Source organism: Ruditapes philippinarum, unplaced genomic scaffold (assembly GCF_026571515.1).
Source record: "Ruditapes philippinarum isolate M1 unplaced genomic scaffold, ASM2657151v2 ctg1113_1_1_1_1, whole genome shotgun sequence".
In the NCBI taxonomy this organism is placed as follows: Eukaryota; Metazoa; Mollusca; class Bivalvia; order Venerida; family Veneridae; genus Ruditapes; species Ruditapes philippinarum.
In genome coordinates, this window is record NW_026852241.1 from 65,238 (window position 1) to 93,012 (window position 27,775).

Sequence of the window (27,775 nt, forward strand, 5' to 3'; positions counted from 1 at the left end):
AATCCTGTATTGTTTTCGCATGTCATTTTAAAATTACGTGAAAGAATAAAAATCTAAACACACGCACGGACGCATGACTTAACAGTATGTCTCTTATTTAACCTTCAAGCTGTGAAAATAATCACTGCTTTCGTTTCTTTTATTTTTACTCAAGCAAGCATAGTCACTGTATTTTCTGTGGATTGTGATGACTTATTTTTATAATTTGTATCTGTAGTGTCAAATTTTCAAATAAAAGAAATCAATTATTAACAAATTGTCTTCGTTTTTCAAACACTTAAAATAATTTTTGGCGTACAATATAAAGCATATAGTCGTCCTCCATATTTTTTGTTGTCAATTTATGTCTATGAAATAAATGTAAATTGATTTGGAAAATGTTTTAATCGTAATTAGACGATGTGCAAAACACAGGTTCTTGATTTATAAGAATAAGTACAAAGTCAGACCAAATCATGTAAAATCCTTTATGAGTAATAAGTAGACAGTAACATAATTAACAATTTAAACTGCACAAAAGGAGGGACTGTCTTCACTGTTATTAATAAGAAGTGCATAACAACTCTCCCTACATCAACGGGCATTAACTTTTGTTTATAAAATGTGTACAGTTTTTATTGAAATAAACATAAAGTTTAAGGCATGCTGCTTTTAAGCAATTTACTTTTACACGCAACGAGTCCAAATCACGGACTGTCTTATTTCTTTCTTCAACAATTATAGACTACTGTCCACTGTTGATTACTCTTGATTGTGTATACATGTCACTTCCATATACATAGAAATTTATGATCAGATTATTCTAAAAATAAACGAGGCTATATGGGGTACGATATGCATTTGATATAGAGTTTTGGACTGTAAAAGTAGAAAGGAAGGTTAATTGATTGAAATGAACAATGATAACTCTTATAACGTTACGTCACGTGGTTAAAACGCTGAAGGTCCATTGGTTATCGTTTTTAAAGTATGAAATAAAATATGTATATAAATGTTGATTATTTATTTTATCCATGCGCAGTTGATAATTTCAAGCCGTTAACAAACGGCTGGTAACTTTTTCAAGCAAATTATAACAGAGGCAGTTTGCGTACAATATTTAATACACTGAAATGACTACATAGATTCTTAGCAATAAACATGATACAAGTACAGTATGTTTTGTATATATATTGTTTTAGCATGGTAACCTAAAAACTCTTGATGGTATATTTTATCGCATCAATTCTGTATTGTATAGATATATGTATATATGAAATTAATTTTACGGTCAGAATTCCCGTTGGATATTTATTGTTGATACCAATTCGAATTTGCCAATTTGATCAATTGAAGAGACGTTGAAAGGCCCATAAGGTCTCTGAAATGCTATCATTTTTTTTCTGAAAAACTTTTTTATTTTATGATATTTGTTTTACGTTTCGAAAATATTTACTAAATGGCTATTTAGAAGAACAATCTTTTGATTCCATTGCTCTTTGGAAATGGGTACAATTATAGTGAATATTTGAGTATTTTTTATGGAAGTCATAATACTACTTTGTTTACATTTTACTATATCATCGGCATATAACTGCACATTAAGCGATACTTTTTTAAGTTTCTTAACATCTAACATGTTGAAATTTATTATTAAACCATTATTAGACAATATTTAATCTTTAATTACATGTTATTTTTTTTTTATTTCAGGGCATATTGTGTCTTTAAAGATCATTTGACTAAACATTACTTCCTTATTAAGTCAACAGTTACCTGGTATTATGAATAAATTTGTTATATTAATTATTGACTAAAATACAACACACGGCATTTTGTGCCGGTTAAAACATTAAAAACAAACACTATTTAAAAATGATATTAATATCGGGCAATTTTAAAAAAATATTATAAAACTCTGTCACCACTGTTATATCAAGATGTTTTTATCAATTCAAATAGAAATATGCGAAAAAATTGATCCTAAAGATCTTTCTACAACACATATGTTCCTTTGCACATAAATGCACTCAATCACCTTGAAATAAACAATTTGAACAGACCGAAGACATACTCCCACACCAACAAAACAACACAAACAAACAACACAAAATCTATAAAAAAAACCCATCGAATTCGCTTTTGTGAATAAAAAAAATATGGAGTCTGAAGCAGAGGCAATCAGTTTTACAACTAGTATTGTAAAGCATTCGAGGGTATCTCTTCATTGTTCTTTTCCTATACACATTTTTAGTAATTCTTTAGAAAGGGAAAACATGAACTTTATGATGTTAAGATAATGGTTTTAGAGAATATTAGCCAATAACGTGAAATAATTTGTCATAAAAGTAGCAAACTTTTCACAAAGTATTGTATACAAGTATTTGAATTATATACAAAATACCGATTTACTCTAACTGAACTTACTGCCAACAAGCAAAATACTAAAAAACTGGTTCAGGTAAAATGCTAATGAGTACCTTTTGGGATACTATTATAAAAGTGTACTAACATTAAAAGGTTTTTGTAAAATAAAATAAAAGAGTTTCTAAGGCATAATGGGCCTTTATTGAATGTCCATCAACGTACATTTTCCACTTTAAACTGAAACAAGAATGACTTATTACTAACAAACATGTCTAGCAAGAAAAAGCGTATTAATCCCACTTAAAGGTACCATGACGAGTATCTATGAAAACAACAATATTTATAATCTAAACAAATAAAGTTAACTTTATTTACAATAAACTATGGCATAAAAAAGAAACTACAGCGTAAGGCGTTTTATCCACAAACATCAAAACTATGATTTGACACTGATATCTTGACAATAACTTGAATGTATACGTATAAAGATGCTGACAATAAAAAATCACTACATGCATATATGATATAAACAATATATATAACTAAAAGTCTGCATTTTGTATTGTAACTTTTTGTGTACCACACATAATCTTTATCATATTTCGAAATAAGTTTCCAAATTATAGGATATTTTCCTTTATAGAGCTCTTTCGTTATCAGTTTTATAATCCTTATTGAACTTACTAATTTGTACTGATTTTACAAGGGGTACATTGATATCACCCGAGTAGGACTCGAACAAATGATGACAGGATTGTGAGGCAAAACCTTAATCATAATGCCTACCCTCCTCCTCACAAAAACAGATACAACACTAATAAGAACATGTAAAACGATGCTTTGACACAATCTCATCTTCTTGGCCCTTTCCGTCAAACTTCGGATAATAACATCGAAAATTATAAGAAAAATATACAGTAATGTCACAATAAACAACATTGATACTGTGATGACAACATTCTACACAATAAGTTTAATAATATTCATAAAATTACAAATGATTCAATTGAATTTAAACAACATCAGGAAAAAAAATGATTAAAAAATTACAACATCATTGACAAAGTAAACACATTTAATGCATATATTTTTTTAACAGCGGTAACGTATCCTATGGTTAACATTATTGATTTTTATACGATGTTATGAATATTGAATAAGTAAACATATTGTTAAAAATGACAAACTAGCAACAACAATGGAACAACAAACTTATTTAAGACAGCAATGATTTTACACAATTGTAACTTTACGGCCCTTCCTGTCAAACTTCGGATAAGAACTTCGAACTGCACAGAACGGATAAGGTATTTTGGTCTTACCTACGCTAAGTAAATAGTAATTTAATGCTAAGAGATTTGACTTATTTTTTTCCAAATATATCGAGTAAAAGTTCACTAATATAAAGTAAATTCATAGATATAAAAGTAAGCAGTACATTTTTCATATACTTATTATGATGGTTGTTGAAACCTGTTGACATGAATTTGTGTTTGGTTTTCAGTTGGCATTTTTAAATTAATTATGATTGAAAGACATACATTGTATTTTCAATATTTATTTTACCTCAATATACTTTATATTCCTGTGGATGTTAGGTATGACAATTTGTAACATATTATCAAAGATTGCACCCTTTGTTTTTTTTATTACATCTTAACCCACGTTGAAGAACTACATTTTGTTATTTCAATCCGTATTAAGTCCTAGATTATTTGAAATAAAAGCCGAGTTGTTCCGACTGTAATCTGACACAGTATGAAATTTTTATGACATAATGACAGTACAATTAACGTTTATTTACAAAGATATCTAAAACAAAAACAGTACGTCACATGGAATTTAAAATATCTATATACAGAAAAAACAGTCAAGTAATTTGAATTTCTTATTCACATCATCCAGTACGAATAAAATGTCTATACTGTGTACAGTGTAGAAGCAGTACGCAGTACCTCTAAACGCTTGCAGAATTCATAATTACAAAGTATATACCGGAATACGGTATTAAGTATGGTGCTCCAACACTTATTTTTGTCTGTACATATGCCTCGTAACAGAGACAACTTCTTTCCATTGAATACTACTCTTTACTTTAAACCCTTTTCATATTTTAAGATAAGTTTTTGCAGAATGCTACCAAATTGGCGAATATTTTCCTGTAGAGCTCTTTCATCAGCAGCTAATGACGCTTTGGCATCGATTACAACAATTGGTTTGGTAACCTATTGACAAAAAGTAAAATTGTTACTAATTAAGGCTGATGAAGCTGTACATTAAAGTAAAAATGTAAAAAGAAAACGGGATGAAGAGCAGATATATACCGCCAATGTCGATTTTATTTTTCTTCATTATAATCATATTTGCGGAATGAACAGTTTCGTAACAAAATTGAGGGTTTCTGTGTAAAAGATTGAAAATATCGTCATTACGACGTATATAAAATGAACTCCAAGAAATGTTTTAAACTCATTAATGACTTAGATTAGATTACTTGTTTAATCAAACAGTACTATATATTTATTCACAAAAGATTTAAAACTAAAATTCTGTTATATAGTAAACAGTATATCAGCTTACAAATCATAAATCTATTGTTGTTCTTTTTGCTTTAAAATATTATCATTATTATTGCTTGTTTTTAGTCAATACCTTATCATCACAGTGACCTATTTCTTTTATATATTTAGATATTTGATTTGCTCATGTTTTGTAAATCATACAAACTGAGTGTTATTGTAAAAATAAATTGAAATTGTTTATAAAACTATGTAAGTACCTTTCTTTTATACTCCGTTATGTAAATGTTTTCCTCACAAATCTGATCTATAGCAATAAAACTCTCATGGAATAGACGGAGATAATCGGCAAGTTGTTTGCACACAGCCACAACAATATTGACTGACAAGCAACTGTCATCATTAAGAATCTCTTGAATACTACGTTTCGTCCCAACTGGTACAAGTTCACTTATCATCCGCACAGATCTGCTAAATTGCTGGTATTCTAAAATGGCGCTACCAATTTCTAAAAAAGGTACATGTTCAATTGAACTATACATTATTGTAATAATTTATTTATTTATGACGGAAACGGCTGTACTTTTATCTGCTGTATACAATCATTTTATTTTAACTGGTTATCTGCATTTCAAACAGTTTGAACAACAGTCTATGTGGTGCTACGTTTATCAGATTGACATCGTTCAAATATTTGTAAACTTGAAATGTACTTTAAAAGATACTCCACTAAGCTGGTTTGACATTACGGGATTGGAAATAATCAGGAACAATATCTTGTGCACAGAATTTCAGATCGTTCACATAATCATTTTTTCAAGAATGTTTTTTTTCTGCATAAAAAGGACTCAGCATTGAAGAACGTTACAATGATTTTCGCTCAAATCTATTTTATAATAGCACACAAATTGATTTTCAAATTTATCTGAATATATTTCTCAATTATGTTTCGTGTATCTTTCTGTTTATAGTACCCCAGCTGATTTAGATAGGAAAATGAACGTTTATGTTTTATGCTTCTGAAACTCAGAGGAGATCTTTTAAACGTCGCGTTTATAAATATCTGGATAAGCATTGCATGTGCGCCAACGACTTATTAAAAGGACTCCATTGAGGTTTAAAAGCCTAAAATCATAACATTTGAATTTCTTACATCAATGAGCTGGGCACATTAAACAGAAATATATGCAAAGATAGTTAAAGGAATAGGAATGGATGGATTGATGTCTGTCTAATATAAATATTCATCATTTAAAAAGAGGAACCATGACAGTTTTCCTATTGACATCAACCCTATAAGAGAGAAATTCGTGTTTTAAGACACTATTTTTTACTTGAGAAATAAGTTCATGGGCGCCGCCATTTTGGCGTTCTGTCATTCTCGCGAGACAGACGAGACCGAGATTGTGACGTGTTACACCCACTTCCGGTATAGGTGTACACGCTGGTACAACTGAAATATATCTTGATGAAGAACTTATTAATTTTATTGCGTACATTATATATTATTTATGAAAACATCATATGGAACTGAATTGCTTTAATTAATTAATTGAAGACGCCGCGACATTAATTATTATTTGTGAATGTCCGATATTCAAGCTTGCTGATGATCCCACCACATGATTTAAGCAATGACTGCTTAATTTTCAAAGATAAAACCATAAATTTAATTTGGGTACTCTGAGAAACGTCTTCAAATTGACGATAAATCCTTTTATTTTGTACTTAATTTTCGCTAGACAAGCTGTCCAAATAGGGTACATCAGGTAAAATATTAACTAAATCCAATATGCAGACGCGATTTTCCGCCATTGACGCTATAATGAGAATGGTGCAGGAAAATCGGCAGCATGAAAACAAAACTGTCCGCTAGGTTATTTAGGCACCCAGTCAAAACTGGTAGGAACAGGTTGCCCATTCCCCTATAATTACGCATATTCTCGGGTTTATCCAGTTCCCTAAAGCTTTTTTCCATGTTATCTACTTACCAAATTCCTTTCCCCGACAGATACGCATTTCTACTACCGTAAATTTAATCCAATAAAACAAAAAATCATAAATCTACTTAATATTTAAAATGATTATTGGTAACTGAAAAAAAAATGTGTTGCTATTTTATGACGTGCTGTAATTTACAGTCTAATTTGACAGGTGTGGAACCTAATTCCCCCTAAGGTCATTCAGTTCACTGATGAAGCGTAAAAAAAATACATGTCTATTTCGTCATTAGAATATTTGACAAGGGTGATTAACCAATCAGGGCAACATTGTGCATGATCAAAAGGTCTGTCGGCACAGAGGCACACAAGGAGCAATAAAAATCGTCAGTACACAGTGTGACAAGAACATTTGGTGCAAATTAGGAATATTAAAATGGACAATGCGCAGTATTAGACATAAGTAGTAAGAACCAGCAATTGTGTGAATAGATTATGCAAATTAGATTTTTGAGCAGCCAATAAAAATGTTTTGCCTGCAGTTAATATTAGGCTACGATTACGATATGCGCAGCATCATATGTTGACAGACATGTTAATAATTTACCTTTCAAAAGAGTTGCTTATATTTTTGAAATGTGTACATCAATTATAACATATGTTCACAGCTTTAAATTTGAAAGTCAGAATCGAACTGCAAACATTTAATGATATGTACTATTAAGAACACGTTTTAGTAGGGTTTTAGTAAAGTTTTAGCCGTACGTGAGTCACGTACGACTAGCAAGGACACACTGTATTGGCTAGCCGTACGGCACTTTTTTTCAAAATTTTATGGAAGTCGAAAATGCATATGTTATTTTATGACTTTAAGCAATGATTTTAACCAAGAAACAGCATTAATTGTCTTCGGATGTTAACTTTTTAGAGATTCATCGCCTTGATCGCTATATATCGATCTTTGTCATCGCAAGATGTCGAGAAAAAAATAGCCTTTGGTTGCATTTACACCAGAGACATAGATAACATGTTATCTATGTCTCTGATTTACACCAATTGAAATAGTTTACAAAATTTTGATCATAATCCTTTTTTGTTTCATTAAGTTTAATTTTCGACACCTTTAATATGAAAAAAAAACAACAAACACTGAAAATGATTGTTGTAAGGTTCTTGATAATTGCGACAATTACCGACGGTACTGTGTAGAAGTTTGCCCATCAAGGAAAATTTGCATGTTCCTTGAAAGGCATACTAAAATTCTATTGTCAGTCCCTGGATAGGTTTTAATTAAGGCTAATTAATTGATTGACTGTGCTAATATGTTCGATATTTATCTACTGTTTTGAAAATTATATAATTATTTTTGCATCTCACCGGTTTTTTTCAATGTTCTTTTTATTAATTATTCCACTCCGATAATTTTAATTCGATCCATGTGCTTATAAAATTAACACAGATGATTTAATAATTCATCTTTCATACAAATAAAACAACAAATGATAAGCATGAAAATCAACAATTTTATAACGTTCGACTTCCATATATAATTTTGAAAAGTGCCGTACGGCTAGACAATACAGTGCGTCCTGGCTAGTCGTACGTGACTCACGTACGGCTAGAACTTTTGGCTAGCCGAACGTTTCTTTATTCTTTATTATTAATTTTTTTTTTTGATATTGTTACCTATTTTGCACCATAAAAAAATCTCCTCTACACCTCTTGTGGAAATTAAATTGTCTGATCAATACTTTATTATATTAATATTTCCTTACGATTCAACTAGATTTATCATGAATCTAAAGATGTGGGGAAATGACATCACGCACACCTGTTTTCATACGGCCAATACACAAACATGGCCGCGCTTACTGATTTGTAGAAATCGGTGATTTGGCGATTTAAATTTTGTTATCATTCGTTTAAAATTATTATTTGGCAGCAGAAAATTTGCAGATTTATTATTTATAGTATTCTTTTTCAGAAATCAAGTTTTTATTCTAACCTTGTCTTTCCCTTTAAGAAATATAATGTGATATAAATTGAAAATCGTATTTTTATGCTTTTCTTAGCCTGATTTGAGTGAAAAGCGTTTAAGCGCTATTCATTTTGGGTCATTTTTTACAATTTGAATATTTTTTCTGGAAAAATGAAGTGCGCGAATGATCTGAAATTTTGCACAAAGATTTGTGGTCTAAACCTACATCAAATGGTACATTTATCTGGTAAAACTATGTTCAGTCCAATCATGTAAAAAAAACCAGTGGAGTCCCTTTAAGATAGACGCTTATAAAAATATGAAACGTCTTAAACAGTAAGGCCGCTATTCCATTTATACGTGATCAGTGGTCCGCGTCAGTGATCCGTGTCCGGGCATGTCCGTGGGTATTATTCCATAGGTACGTTATTTTCTATATACTTTTAATTGAAGTATAGCGAACAGAGGATAATTATTTGTAGAATATGATATAATTTCATTCTAATACCAAAAACAGTTGTAACATCAAAGAATTAGGTAACAAACATTGAATATCAGTTAGGTTTTCAAATAACATCTCTTTAGCAACCGATGACCAGATGTTGTTTTTTTTAATCTGTCATTGCTGCATCATAAACTTATATGTTCTCCTACACTATTTTGGTGACTTCTTTAGTATTTTCTTTCGAAATCGATAAAGTATTTAATTTCGTTCGAGGCATTTTGTAGGGATGAGACATGTCAGTGACTGTCCGCGTCCGTAAAAAATCGCTCATCCTGCGAAACGTCGCGGATGCCGTCGCGGAAGCGGATGGTAAACGGACAAAAGGAATAGATTCAACGTATTCTTTGATTAGCGAATCGGTAACGGATGCGGATGACGGACGCGGACCACTGATCACGTATAAATGGAATAGCGGCCTAACAGATCTACATCTTTCGTCTCTCCTTTTCATCTGTCGAGACCGTTTATGTTTTCTTATTGTCTTATTACATAGCGTATTATTAACTTTAAAACGTATTTCCGAGTAAAAGCAAATAAAGAAGTTTATTACTGATTTGATTACAGGTAAGTATTTACCTTTCTGGGCCGCTGTTCGACTCTGCTCATCAAGGCTTGGATTAAAACTCTAAAATACAAAGTCGAAAACTGATTTCAAATAAAACTTTTGTTCAACTTCAAAAATATAACATTTTAATCGTCCGTTTTTACTCCACTACTATCATTTATTTAATATTTAAAACTTAAGTACTGGTATAATGAATGGCACTAATTAGTAGATTACAGTAAATTACAGTTATAGTAAATTAAATGTGTAACAAAATTCATTCGACAAAGGTATTATACTACTTCATTTATTGATTTTAGACATTTTAATTTCATGTGTTGGGGCAACACACTAATTACCTATTCCGTTATATACCATTCAACAAGCTTGAATGATTAAATCTCCCCTTTCACCCACCGAAATGCACTCTAAGACGTTTAAAATTCATCTTTTCACATCGATTAACATACGCAAATTCATGAAAAATGTAAAAATCGGCTAAAAAATGCGATATTTTTATACTATCTGAAGTGTCTAGAGCTTCAGCACTGTAGTGAGTTAAATGGATTTTGTAATACTGATACTTGACAACCACTTTAGATATATACTGTATGATCACTGTTGATAAAGTATAATATTTCCTCACCTGTCTTCAATTATGCAATCATCTTACTTAATTAAACATGCAACTATTTGGATCTATTTGACACTTTTTTCAACATAAATTGTTGAGCTAGTTATCTCAATGTATCCTTTTTGCTATAAACACAAACCAGTGCCGCTTTTGCGACCCCTTAAAGATAGTATTGCGCGACCGTGTATATATTTTAACGTGACATCTTTTGCATTACATAAAGATAGCGTAAAAAGTGCAAAATGCTAGCGTTAAGCTATAGACGCGTCAATAAAAAGTTAACCCTTTTCACTTTAAACAGTCTTCCCGTCTGTTACGACAGTCGGGGTTTGATACTTTGTCTTGCATATTTCATATAAATCATTTTTTGAAAGAAATAACAAAAGCTTATTGGTTCATCTATCAGTTTTTCTTATAGAAGCGTATGAACTTTAGTCATACGGCAAAATGACGTCATCCTAAGAACGCAATTGATTCATAAGAAGGCGTGCGGGATACGTCATTTAATACACGCGACTAATCATACGCGGGTGTGAGAGGGGTGTAAGACAGATTTACCTAGCACCGATGTAAACAGTTGATAATCTGTTCCGATAATCAAAAAAAAGATATATATATATAATTATAATTAATTAACATTTGTATCATTTTGTCTTCATGAAAGCGACCCATTGTTTTACCTTCTTCCCGATTATTGCTGTCACTGTATACAAAAATGGGTTAAGAGCAGAGTTTATTGGTAAAATGAAAACAGCTGACCATGCATAAACATCACTTGGAATCAGAAATCCGTTCAAGGCTAAAATACCTGAAAAAGGAATAGGTGAACTTTTGACATTGTTGTATTAGATTCAATAGCGCACTTAATTCACTATATTATTTATTTTCATAGAATATTAAATCGTTTACATGTATACATTTCTAAACAAAAAGGAATATTTCTGAACGAATTATTGAATAATAACATACTTAACATTTTTAAGAAAAAAATAATGCTTATACACCCGGAGCTGCATACATCGTGCCGAATCGTTTAAGTTAGACGTGCGTAATCCAGTTTAATTGATAAATCGTAATGCAGACAATACAAACACATATACCCATATGAGATCTTACCCATCACACCTATCGGAAACCAACACAGGAAATCAGTTGTTGCAACCAGTATAAGATTTCTTGCAACTTTTAAGTCACGTCTTCTTGATATTTGTGTCTTCTTCAAAGCTGATGTTGATCGTCGAAGTTCAGTGAATATTGAGATTTGTCCTACGGCAACAAGAATGAAAGTACAAAAATTCAGGCCGACAAAAATTGACACAGAATAAATCCACCCTGGATGTTTATCTCGTGTTAAAGGCAATGCAATACAAACCCCTGTTTTAGAGTAGAATTTGTTTTGGAAATGACTTGTGTAAAGAATTGGAATGACCGATAGGATGATGGAAATGAACCAACACAGTGCACAAGAGATATAGGCCTTCATAGGTCCAAACCTCACAGTTCCAAACGGAAACTTGATCACTAAAAGTCTATCTAAAGTTATCAAGCAAAGAAAGAGGACGCTAGCCTCAGATGAAATTGTAGACAAAACTCCGGCAGTATTACACCAATTACTGTTTCTCCATTCATCGTCCACAAAAATATATCTGCAAATAAATGGGAATAAAATATTTGAATTTTAGACAAAAAAAAACGCATTTTCATTATGTAACAAAAAGTCTTCTTCTATTAGATTAATTAACTGATTTTATTCTTTTATCATTACCTCTTTCCTTTGGCATGTAAAGGTAATCGAAACATATTTTATTAAAAATAAAAAAGAGAATTAATCATCTTAAACGGTTTTAAATTCTTCCTTGAAAATGTATATAATTCGAATCATATTATAAAATTATATGTAAACAAATTTTATTTTATATGTACTCGTTTGTGTGATAAAAAGCATAAAAAGATATTGTTATGAATAAAACATAAATAAATATTTAGCTTCAGTCGTAAAATTTATACAACAGCAACTATGAAGGTACAGTGTACAATATATATTCTTTTGGTAGACTTATTCGTGTATTTGTACTAATTGTATCTAAAAAAATGAGAAAAAAATGATAACTGTTAAATGCAACATAACACGGCAGATTTGTAAACATCATTTAGGACTAAGCACCTGTTGTTTACAAGAGAAAATTCGTTTGATTTTGATAATCAATTAAAATTATTTTAATGTTCCTGAACGGTAAACAGTCAGTACGTGAAGGATCTTTTACCGGCTGGCGGTACAAACCAGACTATATAGCTCGAGGGTTAATGTTTTTTCCAGCACCGGTATAAACACTTGATAATCATGTCTGATATGCAAGAATGATAAATCAGTACTTGTTACTTAAAAAGTGAAACAGTTATTAATCATTACCTGTTTTTGTATAGAAAATAACTCATTGATCAATACCTGTTTCTATAAAGTGAATCAGCAACTGCTATCATGATGAGGTAAACACCCATCAGAAAATCTGCAACTGCAAGGTTAGTTACAAATATGCCATAACCTAATTTTAGCCTTTCACGATCGTACACAAGACGGTAGATAATTGACGATAGGTTTCCTAACAATGAAGCCAACCCAACTATCCAAAGGACTGCTTGAAGTACAGAGTTTCTCATCAGGTCTTCACATGAGGAAAACTCATTCTTCAATGGTTTGCAGTCTTCTTCAGGGAGATAACAAGGTCGGATACAGCAAAATTTAAATGCAGGTGTATGAAGCTCACGAAGTGATGTGACGCCGTTAAATATAAATTTTCCGAATTTTATAACTTTATTGCCTTCAAAGTTAATTTTATGAACAAGCGAGTTGTTGAACGCAAAATCTTCAATTTCTTCTATTTTGTTGAAAGAAATGTCGATACTGTCCAACTGCAAGCCAGAGAAGGTAAGTGAACTTATTTTTTTCAGATTTGTGCCGGAAATTTTTAAGCTTCTTACTGATTCCAAACCTTGAAAAGCAGTTGATGAAATCTTTGTTAATTCTATATTTTTGTCCAGATTCAAATAGGTTAGATAGTAAAGCTTGCTAAATACCATATCGGGTAATCGCTGTATTCTATTGTTGCTAAGATCTAACGATAACAAGTTTATCAAGTCAAAGAAAGCCCTTTCCTCAATATAATGAATGTCACATGATGAAATATTAAGTCGAAACATAAAAGGAAAACTTAAATTGTGTTTAGGTATTATTTTAATTTTTGAATTTTTACTTAGATCAAGACTTCTAGCCTGTACAGTCAACGAAGAAATATCAGACATTGATATGTCGGCTGCATGACAATTGATTACATCACCCGTACATTTACATTTCTCCGGACATACAGAATCACAAAGTCGTTCATCATCACCATTTCTGCAATGAATGACATCATCACATACTTGTTCAAATGGTATACATTGCTTACTAGATGAACATCTGTACTTTCCATCACATGGTACGATTGTTGCCTCTGAAACGGAAATATAAAGAACATATATCCTCACACATGATTTTTAAAACAAATCGTCATCAAATATTACATTATCGCTGTTGACACGGTTATATCCTAGTTTTCTTGGTTTTCCTCAGTTGTTAAATTTAGGATACTTTTTCAGCATCAAACATGCAAGAATACTAATGCAAATATAATGTAGCCTTTCAAGCTTTTCCTGCGTAAATTTAGAGTCTAAAACATATTCAAACAGGTAATAAAACAAACATAAATTTGATCGATAAAAATGAATAGAAAAACGATGTAATCATGTAAACGAACTTAAAAAAATGAACCGTCTCGACAAAATAAAATATGACATAGGAAAGAATAAATTGTTGTCAAGTCATAAATGTACATTTGGTATTATATCTATAATCGACGAGAAAAAAACACACGAGTCAAGCCGACAATGCTGTTACCTGAACATATTTCTGGAAATCGTCTAAAACCAATCAAAAATAGAGAACTCCATTTACTGATATGTATATCCTTTACAAATTTGTATCTGTTATCTTTATATACTGAAGAACTGAAATCTTTTATCACCCGATATATTGAAAACGATGGCTCTGAAATATTGGATAATACTAAATTAGCGACAACAGATGATTCAATACTGTTTTCCAGTACAATAATCGCTCTTTTTTCTAGCTTGGTAAACTTCAGTTGTTTAAGAAAGTCTCTTGCCATTGTTTTAAACTTGCATCCAGTTTCCACTGTTTCCTGTTCTCGGGTAACACGTTCTACCTTTATTTCCAATAACCTGTACTCAATATCGAACTTTATTTTGCTATGAAGGATCTTAAAATAAAACAATTTAACGGTGTTATTCTCACTGTTTGTAAAAAATTGTTTTGCTAAATACATTGCTGCTTCCCTGCTCTCAGAGTCTTCATCTTCCACAAATAAGATTACTTCTCTATCCGAGTCCTCACAAGCTGAAATTAGAAATCAAATCAAACCACTAAATGTGCTGAATATGTTTGGGTCATAAAGAAACATTTTTTTGTAATCTTGACTGAATAGTCATTTTTCCTCAGTCTTTAACCCTGTTTATTTATTATCAAAAATGTTAATATTTGACACCAACATCAAAACGAAAACCCTAAGTTACATATACACCTGAATTAAATAATTTGCTGAATTTACTTGATACTGTGTACGACCATATTGAGTAAAGACTAATTAGAATTTTTGCTTTTATATAGGTATTAATATATATGCCACAATTTGTCGATTGATGCACAATATTTAAATAAATTTTAGTAAAAAATCACCGGCCTTCAATATCTAATTAAACGCCGTAGGCAGCATGTTTTCGTAGGTAATTCGTGTCAACATATGACTTCATGTAACGGAAATAAAAGCAAAAAACAACATTTAGAATGTCACATTTGATATGCATAAAGGTATCAATAATACTTATTAAAACTATTATACCCTATTTACTTTAAGAAGGAATTTAAAATTGACATAATTTCACGAAAAATTAGGTCAGCTGATACGACCAGGTCGCACGATTCTTTACAAACTACATTTTTTTGTACTTCAGACTTATTTTTGCTGCCTTACACGACCCTTATTACAAGCTTTGGATATTTCTATTATTTATTTCAATAGACCCCGGCGTTTTGACGCGTAGCTCCTCCATACACCCTGTCAACATTGAAGATACATGCACATGTTGTGTAGTTTACCTCGTGATCTGTCTCGACTAATTTATTTACTTGCATATACATTATTTACAAGTAAACATAATTGAAACAAGAAAATCGAGGTGCAATTTGTTTAAATCATCTCATATTGTAGACTGAAAATTAAGGGTTTGTTATTCTTTTTTCTGCATAATATAATTAATCCTTTATCAATTAGAGCTATTTATTATCTTAGAATGGTAGGCAAAACATGCGCCTGCTAATTTATGCAGACAGACAATGCTGTATTTGAAGTTAGAGAAGATAAGATATTAGTATTAATGTAGCCATGATAGAAATATTTGCTTGGGTTGTCGAGTTAGTGGTCGAAAACGTTTTGATATAAAGTGAATGTGACATTGGCCTTGACCCCTAAAGTAATATGGTTGATTGACGGCCCAAGACAAATACACCTGTCAAGTTTTAGGGCGAAAGGTCCACAGGTTGTTGAATTATAGATAGGAAACTGTTTTATAGACAAGATGAATGTGACATAAGCCTTTTACCCCTTGAATCAAAAATAATAAAGTTCTTCTGACTGTCAAGACCAATGCACCTAAGATCTGTTCGGTAAAGGGTCCATTGGTTGTTGAGTTATTGTTCAAAAACTGTTTTGTTGTAAAAGGTTGTTCATGTGATCCTGACTTTTGACCTAGTGAACCCAAAATCAATAGGGATCATCTGCTTTCCAGTACCATACTCTTTCTTTAACTTCCAAAGGCCATCTATTTATAATAATACCATAAACATGATCATTTCAAAAATATATATATACATTATGTAAATTAATAATTATGATTTTTCTTCAAAGACTGTTTCAAAACTTTTTATATTTTTATACCCATACAATGGAAATCGTCCTAGCTCGCCATAAACAGTCGGATTTACAGTTTGCTGTTACAAATCTGGAGCTTTATGGGGGCATTAAATGTCGGCGTCATAATTTAACATTGGTAATTCCATAGCATCAAACAATTTGATCCATTCAGATATATCCATTGGTACTTAATCAAACAGAACAGGGCATTTAATAAATATATCGCTTTGTCTGACTGCTTGATTAGGCTTTCTGTATCTCTCACTCAATTTGGAGGAAGCCTTGGCCTCCACAGTCCTGACTTAAGATCTGACGGAGAAGTACTAGTTGAATTAAGACGTTTTCCCTTATGATTTCCAGATAAATATAGTGTTATAAAGTACTTGTACAGAAATATGAAATATCATCAAATCTGTTTTAAATAAAATGGTGTTATTAAATGATTCCAATAATATATTTTTTAAAGCAGATCATTTGTGTATAATATTTAGGGTCATTCTTGTGTGCTGCACTCCTTAATGAGATCTAACTACCTATGAAGTTTCAAGTTGTACCTGCGATATTATTTTAGAAAAGCCCGGACGAAAATAATGAAAAATAACAAAGGACAATAACTGTAAAGGGTGCAGTTATCATTCTTGTGCACAGCATTCCTCCTCAAAAAGATTTATCCACCTATGACATAAAACGATTTTTTAAGTTATCCTAAACTCAGGGAAAAAAGTATGAAAAATAACAAAGGGCAATAACTCAAACGATATGAAGGGTAGAGTTATAATTATTAAGCACTGCATTATTCCCGAGTGAGATCTATCGACCTATAAAGTTTCATGTTGATATCTCAAAGGCTTCTTCGGTTATGCTCTGGACAAAATACTTAATGAGTTTAGGTCTGGACAAAAATAAGCATGAAAAATAACAAAGGGCAATAACTGAAAAAATATGCATTGTAGAGTTATCATTCTTGAGCACTGCACTCCTCCTTAATATTATCTATCCATCTATGACGTTTCAAGTTGATACTTCTAACACTGTCTGAAATAAGCTCCGGACAAAAAGTATTAAAAATAACAAAGGGCAATAACTCAAAAATTATAAAGGCTAGATTTATCATTTTTGCGCACAGCAATCCTCCACAATAAGATCCATCCACCTTTGAAGTTTCATGTTCACATCACAAAGATTTTTTGAGTTATGCTCCTCTGAGTTGAAAAATTAAGTTTAAAAAATAACAAAGGGCAATAACTTAAAAATTATGAAACGTAGAGTTATCATTCTTGTGAGTAAGATCTACCCACCTATGAAGTTCCATGTTGATATCTCAAAGGCTTTTTGAGTAATGCTCTTGACAATAATTAAGTTTGAAAATATAACAAAGGGTAATAACTGAAAAATATTGATGGTAGAGTTATCATTCTTGTGCACTGCCTTTATATGATCTATTCACCTATGACGTTTTAAGTCTCTTTAAGATATACTCCGGACAAACATGTGGGACGGACGTTCTAACGGGACAATAATAATGTGGCTACTCTATTGTTCTCTCTATCGTTCTTTTTAGCCACACAAAAGAAAATAGCCACATAAAAGTATTACGTAATGAATGACATCAAAGAGAAAAAACAGTTAGCTATTGTCCCTCTAGCCACATTATAACTGTCCTGTGAGAGCAGAAGGACGGACGGATGGATGGATGGACGGACGTACGGATGTTCTAACAGGACTGTAATGATGTGGCTACGCTATTGTTCTCTCACACAAAAGAATATAGCCACATAAAAGCATTACGGAATGAATGACAACAAAGAGAAATAACAGTCATCTATTTTCCCATTAGCCACATATATACTGTCACGTGAGAGCGGACGGACGGAAGAACGGACGTTCTAACGGGACATTAATAATGTTGCTTTTCTATTGTTCTTTACAAATTATACATTTCGATAACTTACTACAGTCTTGTTCATCTTCTCCTCCAGGACATTCATTCTGTCCGTCACAAAGAAATCGTTGTTCAATACAATAACTTCCTGGACATTTGACTGTATTTGCTGGACAAGTGAAATTTTCTGAAAATCAAATTGTTTTCAATGAAACGGGCAATATTGTGCAATTCATTCTTAAGTAGTGAATGACTGAAAAGTATTTGTGATGACATTCTGTGTTTCGTTGTTCAACCAGAAATATTTAAAACAACAAAGAATTTGAGTATGACATGTTATGTTATGTTATGTTAATTCTTCTGTATCCTCCATCAACAAAATTTGATATTCAATTGAAATATATGGTTCCAATTATAAACATCGATCAATTAAACTATTTACAATTTACATCAGGCATCTTTAAAAATATGTAAACAGCAAGAACAAGTTGTCTTTTAACAGATGTATACAAGAGCCGGTTTAACCGGGTGATGCTCCCCGAATAGGTTTTGGACACAGGCAGGTATACCTCTTGAAGTGTCAATGTTATGTCATAGACAAAGTTCAAAGTTTAAAAACAACCCAAATCACCATACTAAGTTTGAAGTTCCTAGGCCTAAGCGTTATAGTTATTGATCGGAAACCATTTTTACTTACACAGTCAATGTGACCTTGACTTTTGACCCCTTGACCCCAAAATCAATAGGGGTCATTTGCTGGTCATGACCAATCACCATACCAAGTGTGCAGTTCCTAGGCCTAAGCGTTTTAGTTATTGATCGCAAACCGATTTTATTACAAGGTCAATGTGACCTTGACCTTTGATCCCTTGACCCCAAAATCAATAAGGGTCATCTGCTGGTCATGACCAATCACCATACCAAGTTTGAAGTTCCTAGGCCTAAGCGTTCTTTAGTTATTGATCGGAAACCGATTTACCTACAAGGTCAATGTGACCTTGACCTTTGACCCCTTGACCACAAAATCAATAGGGGTCATTTGCTGGTCATGACCAATCACCATACTAAGTTTGAAGTTCTTAGGCCTAAGTGTTCTTTAGTTATTGATCGGAAACTGAATTCGGGACGTACGGACGGACGGACTGATAGATGGCCGGACAACCCGACGACCAAATGCTCCCCCGAAATTTTTCGGGGAGCATAAAAAAGAACAACAAAAATATAAATTTATTTCTAGTAAGTATTGACAGCTATACCGTAAAATCGATCTATATAACCGTTGTCTTGCATTTGAGAAAATACATTTGAAATGAGGGTGATAAACTTTCAAACATCTTGTGTAATTTGTTTCGCGTCATTTGTTTTTCATTATTTAAAAAGCCATATCTTAAATTCAGCACGCCTTCCGATGGTATGGTAGAATGGAAGTTTTTCATAATAAAATTCTAATTTAACGGTAAATATGGAATTTATTTTAAGTTATGTTCAAATGAAAATGCATCGTTACTGACCTCTTCATTCAACAATAAAAAGTTGACCAAAATCTTCAGTAAAACGTGTTTTACTTTGCAAAAGCTACTGTATTACTAACACAATTACCGATATAAATATTTCAATTGCGTCGATTGAAATCATGAAAAGAATATTTTTCTACGTTTTAAATAGATAATTGAAATGGTGTGCACTGATACAGATCTTTTGATATTTTATTGACATTTTATCTTGTAAATGAGGTTTAAAGTTTTGATTTATCATCGAATTTCCTTATTTATTAGAAATATTTGTGTTTCTAACTTTCAGCCATATTTTAGCTTTTAATATCTTGAATTTATCACGTAGGTCATCTCAAATGATCAAATGGTTTGTTAATCATTTAAACATAGACAGATACTTTATAAGGAATATATTAGCCTATTTAAAGAATATAAGAAAAGTATTTTCCTATGAATTCAGTATAAGCAATTGTGATAGGTATTCGGAGTCATATGGTACCGGCCTTTGTTAAGTCGTGATGTACGCCTTAAGGCAAGTTTGAAGTTCTGGTCATTGCTGGACTAGCTCTGAAATTGGATAGTCTTGGGATGATACTTGCTTTAGACGTTCCTATGATGTCCATTTTACAGATACCGTTTCCATGTTGAATTTAAATGGACACGAGATGAGTAAGTATTTAACTGATTTTCTTTTGGTGTTTCAAGATGTTATTATAGTCTCTAACAGTTCAAGTTAAGGAATTGCTTTGTTTAATGTAAATTGTCTATTACGTTGATAAATGATTATAAAAACACATTAGACTTTTGTAATATGAAATATGTGTCGAGAGAATATAATTTATTGTCACAAAAGTGATGGAAAAACACCAGGTTGCGGTGTTAATGTGAAGGCTAGTATAGCCCTTAAGATTTTTTTCAACCTAACTTTAAATCGATATCATTTAATGATAATAAAATCATTACTGTCATACCTTATAAAATGTAACCAATAAATTTTCAGCGTTTATACCACGTGATATTGGTTTAAACATATTTTTTTAGCTCGATTGCGACTGATATAAATCACTTTCGATTCCGCTTACTAGAACCAACCAATGCTGGTGTCATATGAAGAATCATGGTCGTATTTAATGCACATAATACCTCATATAGCCTCGTTTTACCTTAAAGAGTTCTACTTGTATATCAAATGCAAATCATACTATCATCTAGCCTCCTCTTCACTATAAGTGAAAAATTAAGCACGATCATTGCAGAACCAACACGTTTGTGAGATCTCGCGAGGCTTCAAAGTGTTTTGGAAGAAAAATAGGCAAAGTTGTTTGCTTTGTTGCTATTTTAATTCTAACAATGTTACATAATGATAAAAGACGATTTTCTTCATCCATTAAATTGCATTTAATTTAATATACACAAAGCGAAGTCACACACATGTTTTTTTATATATATTTTGGTTTAATCTGGTAACGGGTCTAATGACTTTAATGCCTTATCAACAAAATGTAAAAAGAGCCTATAAAAGATTCGACAGCCAAAACTACATCCCCACAGCACTATCCCAATCATCCCAAAAGTAAAATACAGAACATTATACTAGCTTACGGAACGTCGGTGGTTCTACTCAGGTGCCCGTTCGTGCCTGAAATGATGCACGGAAGGGCACCTGAGGTCTTCCTCCACCAGTAAAGATTGAACGTCGCCATATGACCTATAATGTGTCGTTATGACGTAAACCCCAATCAAACAAACAAACAAACAGAACTTTATAACATAAGTCTTCAAAACGATCTTTTTCATAATACTTAAAAGTGAATTGCTTGATAGATAGAAAAATTAGTATTATAAATAAGTAAAACACCAACATGATCATGTAGAAACATTTAAAAGTAAAACCAAATGACCATAACAAAAGTACTCGATGTCCTAAAGGAAGACAGAGCAACAAGAATATCACCTACAAAGGTCTGACGAAGCAAGGCAGAAGACGAACATTAAGACAATTCAGTCCCAAAAGACTTTAAGAACTGTGCATCATAGAGTCTCCTACTTGGTCCGTCAGATGTAATCAAAAGAGGAAAGCGTAGTGTCCGACTGTAAAAGGGTTGAACACTAAGCATGCACTATGTCTTAAAATAGTAGGGTCATAACCACTTTTAATAAAATGTTTTATTATTTAAGTAAAAAACAGCAGAAAAATTACCCTGACCCAAAATCTTACGATGTTTGTAAATCACATCGCCCTTAAAAACCAGGCTGGCTAATCCCTTGTCGCAGAAGAGGGTTTAAATCACTATTGAATTTTAAAATTAAATCAAAATTACGATTGTAAAATTTTGTAAAATATGTCCGTAATTTATGATAGCGGCCTGTTTAAGAATCTTGCTGGTAATAAAAATATTCTGCCCGTTGAAATCCTTTACGTTGCTACAAGATTTAGCGAATCTAATTAACTGAGAAACATATACCCCGTGAGATGTTGCATTGGGTACGTCTTCATCTAAATGTGGATAATTAACTATAAAAAAGTTAGAGTCATGTCTTTTATCATAGATTTTCGTGTGAATAGAATTGTTGTTGATGGTAATTTGAAGATCCAAAAAATATGTAGTAAAATTTCAAGAGTTCGTTTTATTAAGTTGTAGTTCATGGGGATAAATGTCAGACACCATTTGATCAAAATAAGAATTATCTTAATTAAATATCATCAAGGTATCTGTAAGTATTATTAAATGCGACTATAACATCTTGTTGTTTATCTTCAGAGAGGCTCAATATAAAGTTTCTTTCATAGCAGTAGAAAAACAAATCGGCGACCAGGGGTTCACAATAAGTACCCATAGTGAAAATTAACGACTCAACTCTTGACAATGTAGAATCACAAAAACTGCTCGGTATTTATGTTGAAAATACACTCAATTGGCATTGTCAGGTAAATGATGTGTGTAAAAAATTGAACTCTAAAGTTAATTTATTTAGGCGTATAAAGTACTTTTTAAGTAAGGAATCTCGCATGCTTTTTTATAATGCATACCTTCTTCCTATTTTTGATTATTGTTGTAATATATGGGGAAAAAGTAAACAAAAAATATATATGCCAAATATACAAAATACAAACACGAATTTGCAAAATTATTCTAGACCTTCCAATGAGAAACCAATCAGAAAATTTATACAAAAGATTAAAAATATTGCCTTTCAAGAAAAGATGTATTTTTCACACCGGTGTCCAAGTATATAAGGCACTGAATAATATGTCCCCTCAATATATCCGAGACTTACTTACCATAATAATCAAAAGTATAATTTAAGATCGATATCTCACGGAAATTTAATTTCGTCCTACAAACCACGTACTAATTATTTTAATGACACATTTCAATTTAATGCCATTGTTATTTGGAATTCCATACCACTGACTATAAGAAGAAAAACAAAATTGTCAATATTAAAGAATAGTTTCAAGAAATACTTATTCAATAAACTTTAGCACGGTCCGTATGTATTATATATGCGAGATACGATCTTTATATTCATACATGTGTTTTTTTATTATTATGTTTTCTAATAATGGGTGTCTGTCTTAGTTTCAAGTTTTTTTTGACTGTGTTAATTTTGTAAGTTAATTTTACTTTTTAAATTGCAGATTAAAATGATGCACTGATGAAAGTATTATGTTTAATGATAAATAAAATGAATTGTATGAATGTTCAGTATATGTGTTAATATATGTTAAAATTGTGATAACCATTTGATCATTTCTTTTACATGTTATATTTTCTTTGATTGATATGTGTTTTTTGTGTGTGTGTTTTTAATTTTTTTTTTAGAAGGCCGCATTGTAAATAAGATGTTGCAACCTATATATGTCTTAATGTGTTACCTTCGGTAAATAAAGTTATTATTATTATTATTATTATTATTATTATAATAGGAATTCCAATGATCTGTTTAAAAAGGGTACTACCAAACCTGACATAAATGTTGTCTAAGAGAAAAGAGAGTGCTCTACAAACTTCGTCACAGGTCCACATAGTATAATGTTTAACAATACCGTTACTAAAAAAAGCTTTGCTATAATTACATGCTAGAAAGGTAACTTTTTCCCGTGCAAAAGTTTTCTGAATTAGGGAAATTAGTTTATCATTGATTAATCTAAGTAGCAAAGTTGTATAAAGTGTAGAAAAATCGATTGTACTGACAGTTGAAGCTTGAAAGTTCTTAATTTTGAATGTATCCAAGATTTGACCAGAATTTTTAATAGACCAAAAGAGATCTTAGCCTGGGTTTTCATAGACTTTTTATCACAATATCTAATTACTTTAATGTCAGTGCTTTAATGGCAGTCAAACAAGACGTCAATAAAATATAAAGTTTACTTGTAGTGCAAGATGTAGAATTAGCAATGAATCTGGCTTTGTAAGGTTTTTTATGTAATTTAGGAATCGAATACATAATAGTGAAATAGAGAAAAACAGGATCCTTAGAAAAAGTCCAACACAACAACATTTAAAATGTTGCAGTCTCGGTTTGATTGAGTCTGTTCATGGACGGTACTGGAAAGTGCAAGTTACCGTCCACGCCCCCCAGCACAGGCTTAAGCAGAATTCTACATTAAACACGAAAATGGTAAAAAATTTGAATTTAGAAACATTCGCAGATGTGTTCATACTGTGGTTATCATGGAACCTTCAATGTGACACAGTAGTGCCATTCCATGAAAAGCGGCGTATGGTCCCCAAGTAAAAGAATGCTTTTGCCCTAAACGAGTAAACAATGGGCTGAACTAAATAAAAAGGAATTTTGAAAGGGGATCTGAGGTTATGAAGCCTGCATATCACAGATAAGACGTCAAAAGAGAAATGTAAAAAGCAGGCAACATATTATGATTATACAGTATTCAAGTAGGAATACTGGAACCACCCAAGTTGAAAATGGCCAAATAGAAGAAACTAAAAATACCACATAACATGTATACACAGCAATAATGTCGTGCTGAACGATCTTCAAGGATCGAAAATACAACAATGTAATATAGTTTGAGTTCTTTTTCATTTATTTGGACTTTAAGATAGGATATTAGTAATATTATTGTTTATACAGGCAGAGGTTTTAGAATACGCATTAGTACTATTTAGTTCCTTATGCAAAACGTTAACGTAATGGATTCGTCATACACTTATAATATTATTACCCGCCTTGTCCGCTGGCACCACAACAAATTTTGAATGAAAAGCTAGAATATCCTTGTTAAGATGTCTTAAAGTAAGTCTTGGTTAAAGTGGCAAAAGCTATTCATTTCCACGATAAAAATTAATACGTGAATTAATAATTTTAAAGATGTTACGATTCCATGTAACTAGAGCATTACTATCCGCATTTCACGGCGACACCATTTGACCGAGAAATCCTCAATATATTCAGCAATCTGACTAAGTCGGTAAACAGGCAGTGGATAAGCGACAGACCTGAAATCGTATCCCACAGTTTGGGACCAAGTGTTTATGCTGCATGCAAAATATCAAGAGGCTGTGATAAGTAGTTGCTGAGAAAAACTGTAACGGAAATATTTTCTCCGACTGTCCGCCCATACGCCAGCCCGCCGCCAGACATTTACCGTTTTATAGCCCGGAATCGCACCTGTACAACCCGGCTGTGTTATGACAATTCAGTCATCGATCGATGTGTTTTGAAAATGCAAAAAAGTTCCCCTTTAAATGGAGACAATGTGTTCGACACAGAATTAAATGCACATTTTTACAAAGTTTTATTCATTTGTGATATGTTTTTATCATCATTCATGTAAAATTCGGATACAATAAAATCATAGTTTGATCATTGTCCTGTCTTATGAAAGGAATGTAATCAAATTGATTATATAACTTATCAAGTAGTAAGAAGTAATTGATAAAGCTTTTGAAAAACATTGATACTTTACATGTTAAGTCACACAAAATAAGTAGCTGTAAAACATAAATACTTTACATGTCAAGTCACACAAAATACGCTAATAACTTAGATAATTATATTCTTTACCGCAATGTTGTAAATGGTCTCCAGATCTGCATCCAGTCATGTAACCACTGGCATCTACGGCATATATACACATCATCGACTGTGGTATGGCTTTGTCGTCTCTTTTACAATAAAAGAACTCACCGGTCGCATTGAACTCTAAACAATCAAATACCAGTCTTTTCTAAATATTTGCTAAACGTATTTAACAACTAAATTTAAAGCAACACAATTTAGAATCAATTGTGACACAGTGATTGTTAAAAGAATTTTATACGCATATTATGGAAAATTAATAGACACAACATATTTTGAAGGTTTGTTATAATGTTTATGTTTGAATTTTATACTGGACCGAAGTATAGTAAGATGTAGTTTGTCTTGAAAGGACACAGAATTATAAGTTTAAAAATCTGTTATTATAAGGTTCCATACCATACATGCAAATAAGTGGATAAACTGTGTATGCCGGTTCAGTCTGCCATGGCCAGTCATTTGTGACCTCACTTCCATCGCAATTTACCTTCTTGAGAATTTCAACTTGAATGCTGAAATTTTAGAATGTTACAATATCATTCTACATAAAAATTGCACGTTTTTGTTGTTCTTGTGTTCAGATAATTTCTTAAATCAGTCATTACATTTCTGATAAACGTTTAGAATGTGCATTCAATTTATCAGTGTTGGAGAAACGACAGTTTTCTTCATTCAATATTCATTGTACGGTATTTAAATTATCTTGTTTGTTTACTTTGCGGTACCTAAATTATGAATTTTGCTTATTTACTCTATCATCGTTTTGTCGGGCATTTGTGGTCACAGAATATTATATATTGATGCAAAGCAAAATACTTCATTTCAGTACTTTCATATATTATAACAAGACCCTTAAATGAATTATCCAACTCAAGGTTAGTTAAAAAAATAGCAGCATTACTATTGTACTTATAAATATGATATACATTAAAGATAGATTATAATTAATTTGGTAGAACTCCTTTAATAAACGTCTTCTGAAAACACACAGAGACAACACTATAGGTTAACAAACTTTGAATGCATACTGTCATTCAAAATAACAGTGTTTTGTGTTTGTTTGTTTGTTTGTTTGTTAGTTTGTTTGAAGAGATCGGATCAACTAAAAGAGTAACAGGGAGTGCTGAGCCCAAAGAGCAGTTTAGGCTTTTGCTCTTTTTCTTTATCAAATTAGTCTTATCAAATATGAAGTTCCTGGAGTTTGATTAATATATACAAAAGCAGTTAAAATATGAGTTTAACTTTGTAAACATAATACATTTGTCAAACTTAGAAATTAGAAGAAGTAATCTATTTTGACCAGAAATGTCAATTATATAAACTAAACAGATGAAAACATACTTATAATATGTGTATAGTTTACATTGATCTTATATTGATATAACAAAATTTTTGGTAAAGTCATTTTAACACCTACTTGTCTGTAGAAAAGTATGTATATACGTGTTCTCTGTATTGACAAAATGAATACCCAAATTCATTATTTAAATTGTCAACAGCTGTCGCCTCATGGAATCCTAGTTTGCTATCATATTTCTCCTGAAACAAGAATAAATCTTTTAAAAATTGTACTTAATTCATATGTATATTTTTCATTTCATGTTGTGTGTGTGATTTTTTATTCACCAATTCAGATGCGACAGGAAGAATATTTCATTACAATAAGTACGCTATGCATGTACCTACGAGTACATTAATCACATTTCAGAAATAGTTGTCGGAAAAATATGAACATTATTATGTCAACAATTGCCTATATGTTATTTTACAAAACAGTGTACAGCCATTCTTAAAATGCACTGCTGATTTTACTCCATTTTTTATATAGCACAAGAGGCAATGGCCAGTCAAACAAAATTG

The 27,775-nt window shown here is 31.8% G+C and overlaps 1 protein-coding gene across 2 annotated transcripts; it reads right to left on the reverse strand.

Annotated features, from left to right (window-relative positions):
• Window positions 1-1,085: 1,085 nt before the first annotated feature.
• On the reverse strand, window positions 1,086-27,569 carry LOC132753796 (G-protein coupled receptor GRL101-like). 2 transcript variants are annotated; one of them, XM_060744322.1, is made up of 11 exons: window positions 27,333-27,569; window positions 26,315-26,427; window positions 25,901-26,038; window positions 18,445-18,561; window positions 14,401-14,919; window positions 12,913-13,957; window positions 11,583-12,112; window positions 11,147-11,274; window positions 9,865-9,913; window positions 5,126-5,373; window positions 1,086-4,571 (listed from the first exon to the last, which is right to left on the reverse strand). In XM_060744322.1, exons 2-11 carry the CDS (start codon window positions 26,319-26,321, stop codon window positions 4,437-4,439), a joined length of 2,916 nt encoding a protein of 971 aa, XP_060600305.1. In that variant the 5' UTR covers window positions 26,322-26,427; window positions 27,333-27,569; the 3' UTR covers window positions 1,086-4,436. The 2 variants fall into 2 exon arrangements, with proteins under 2 accessions (XP_060600305.1, XP_060600314.1); XM_060744331.1 differs by lacking the exons at window positions 25,901-26,038; window positions 26,315-26,427; window positions 27,333-27,569 and adding an exon at window positions 25,333-25,670.
• Window positions 27,570-27,775: the final 206 nt, after the last annotated feature.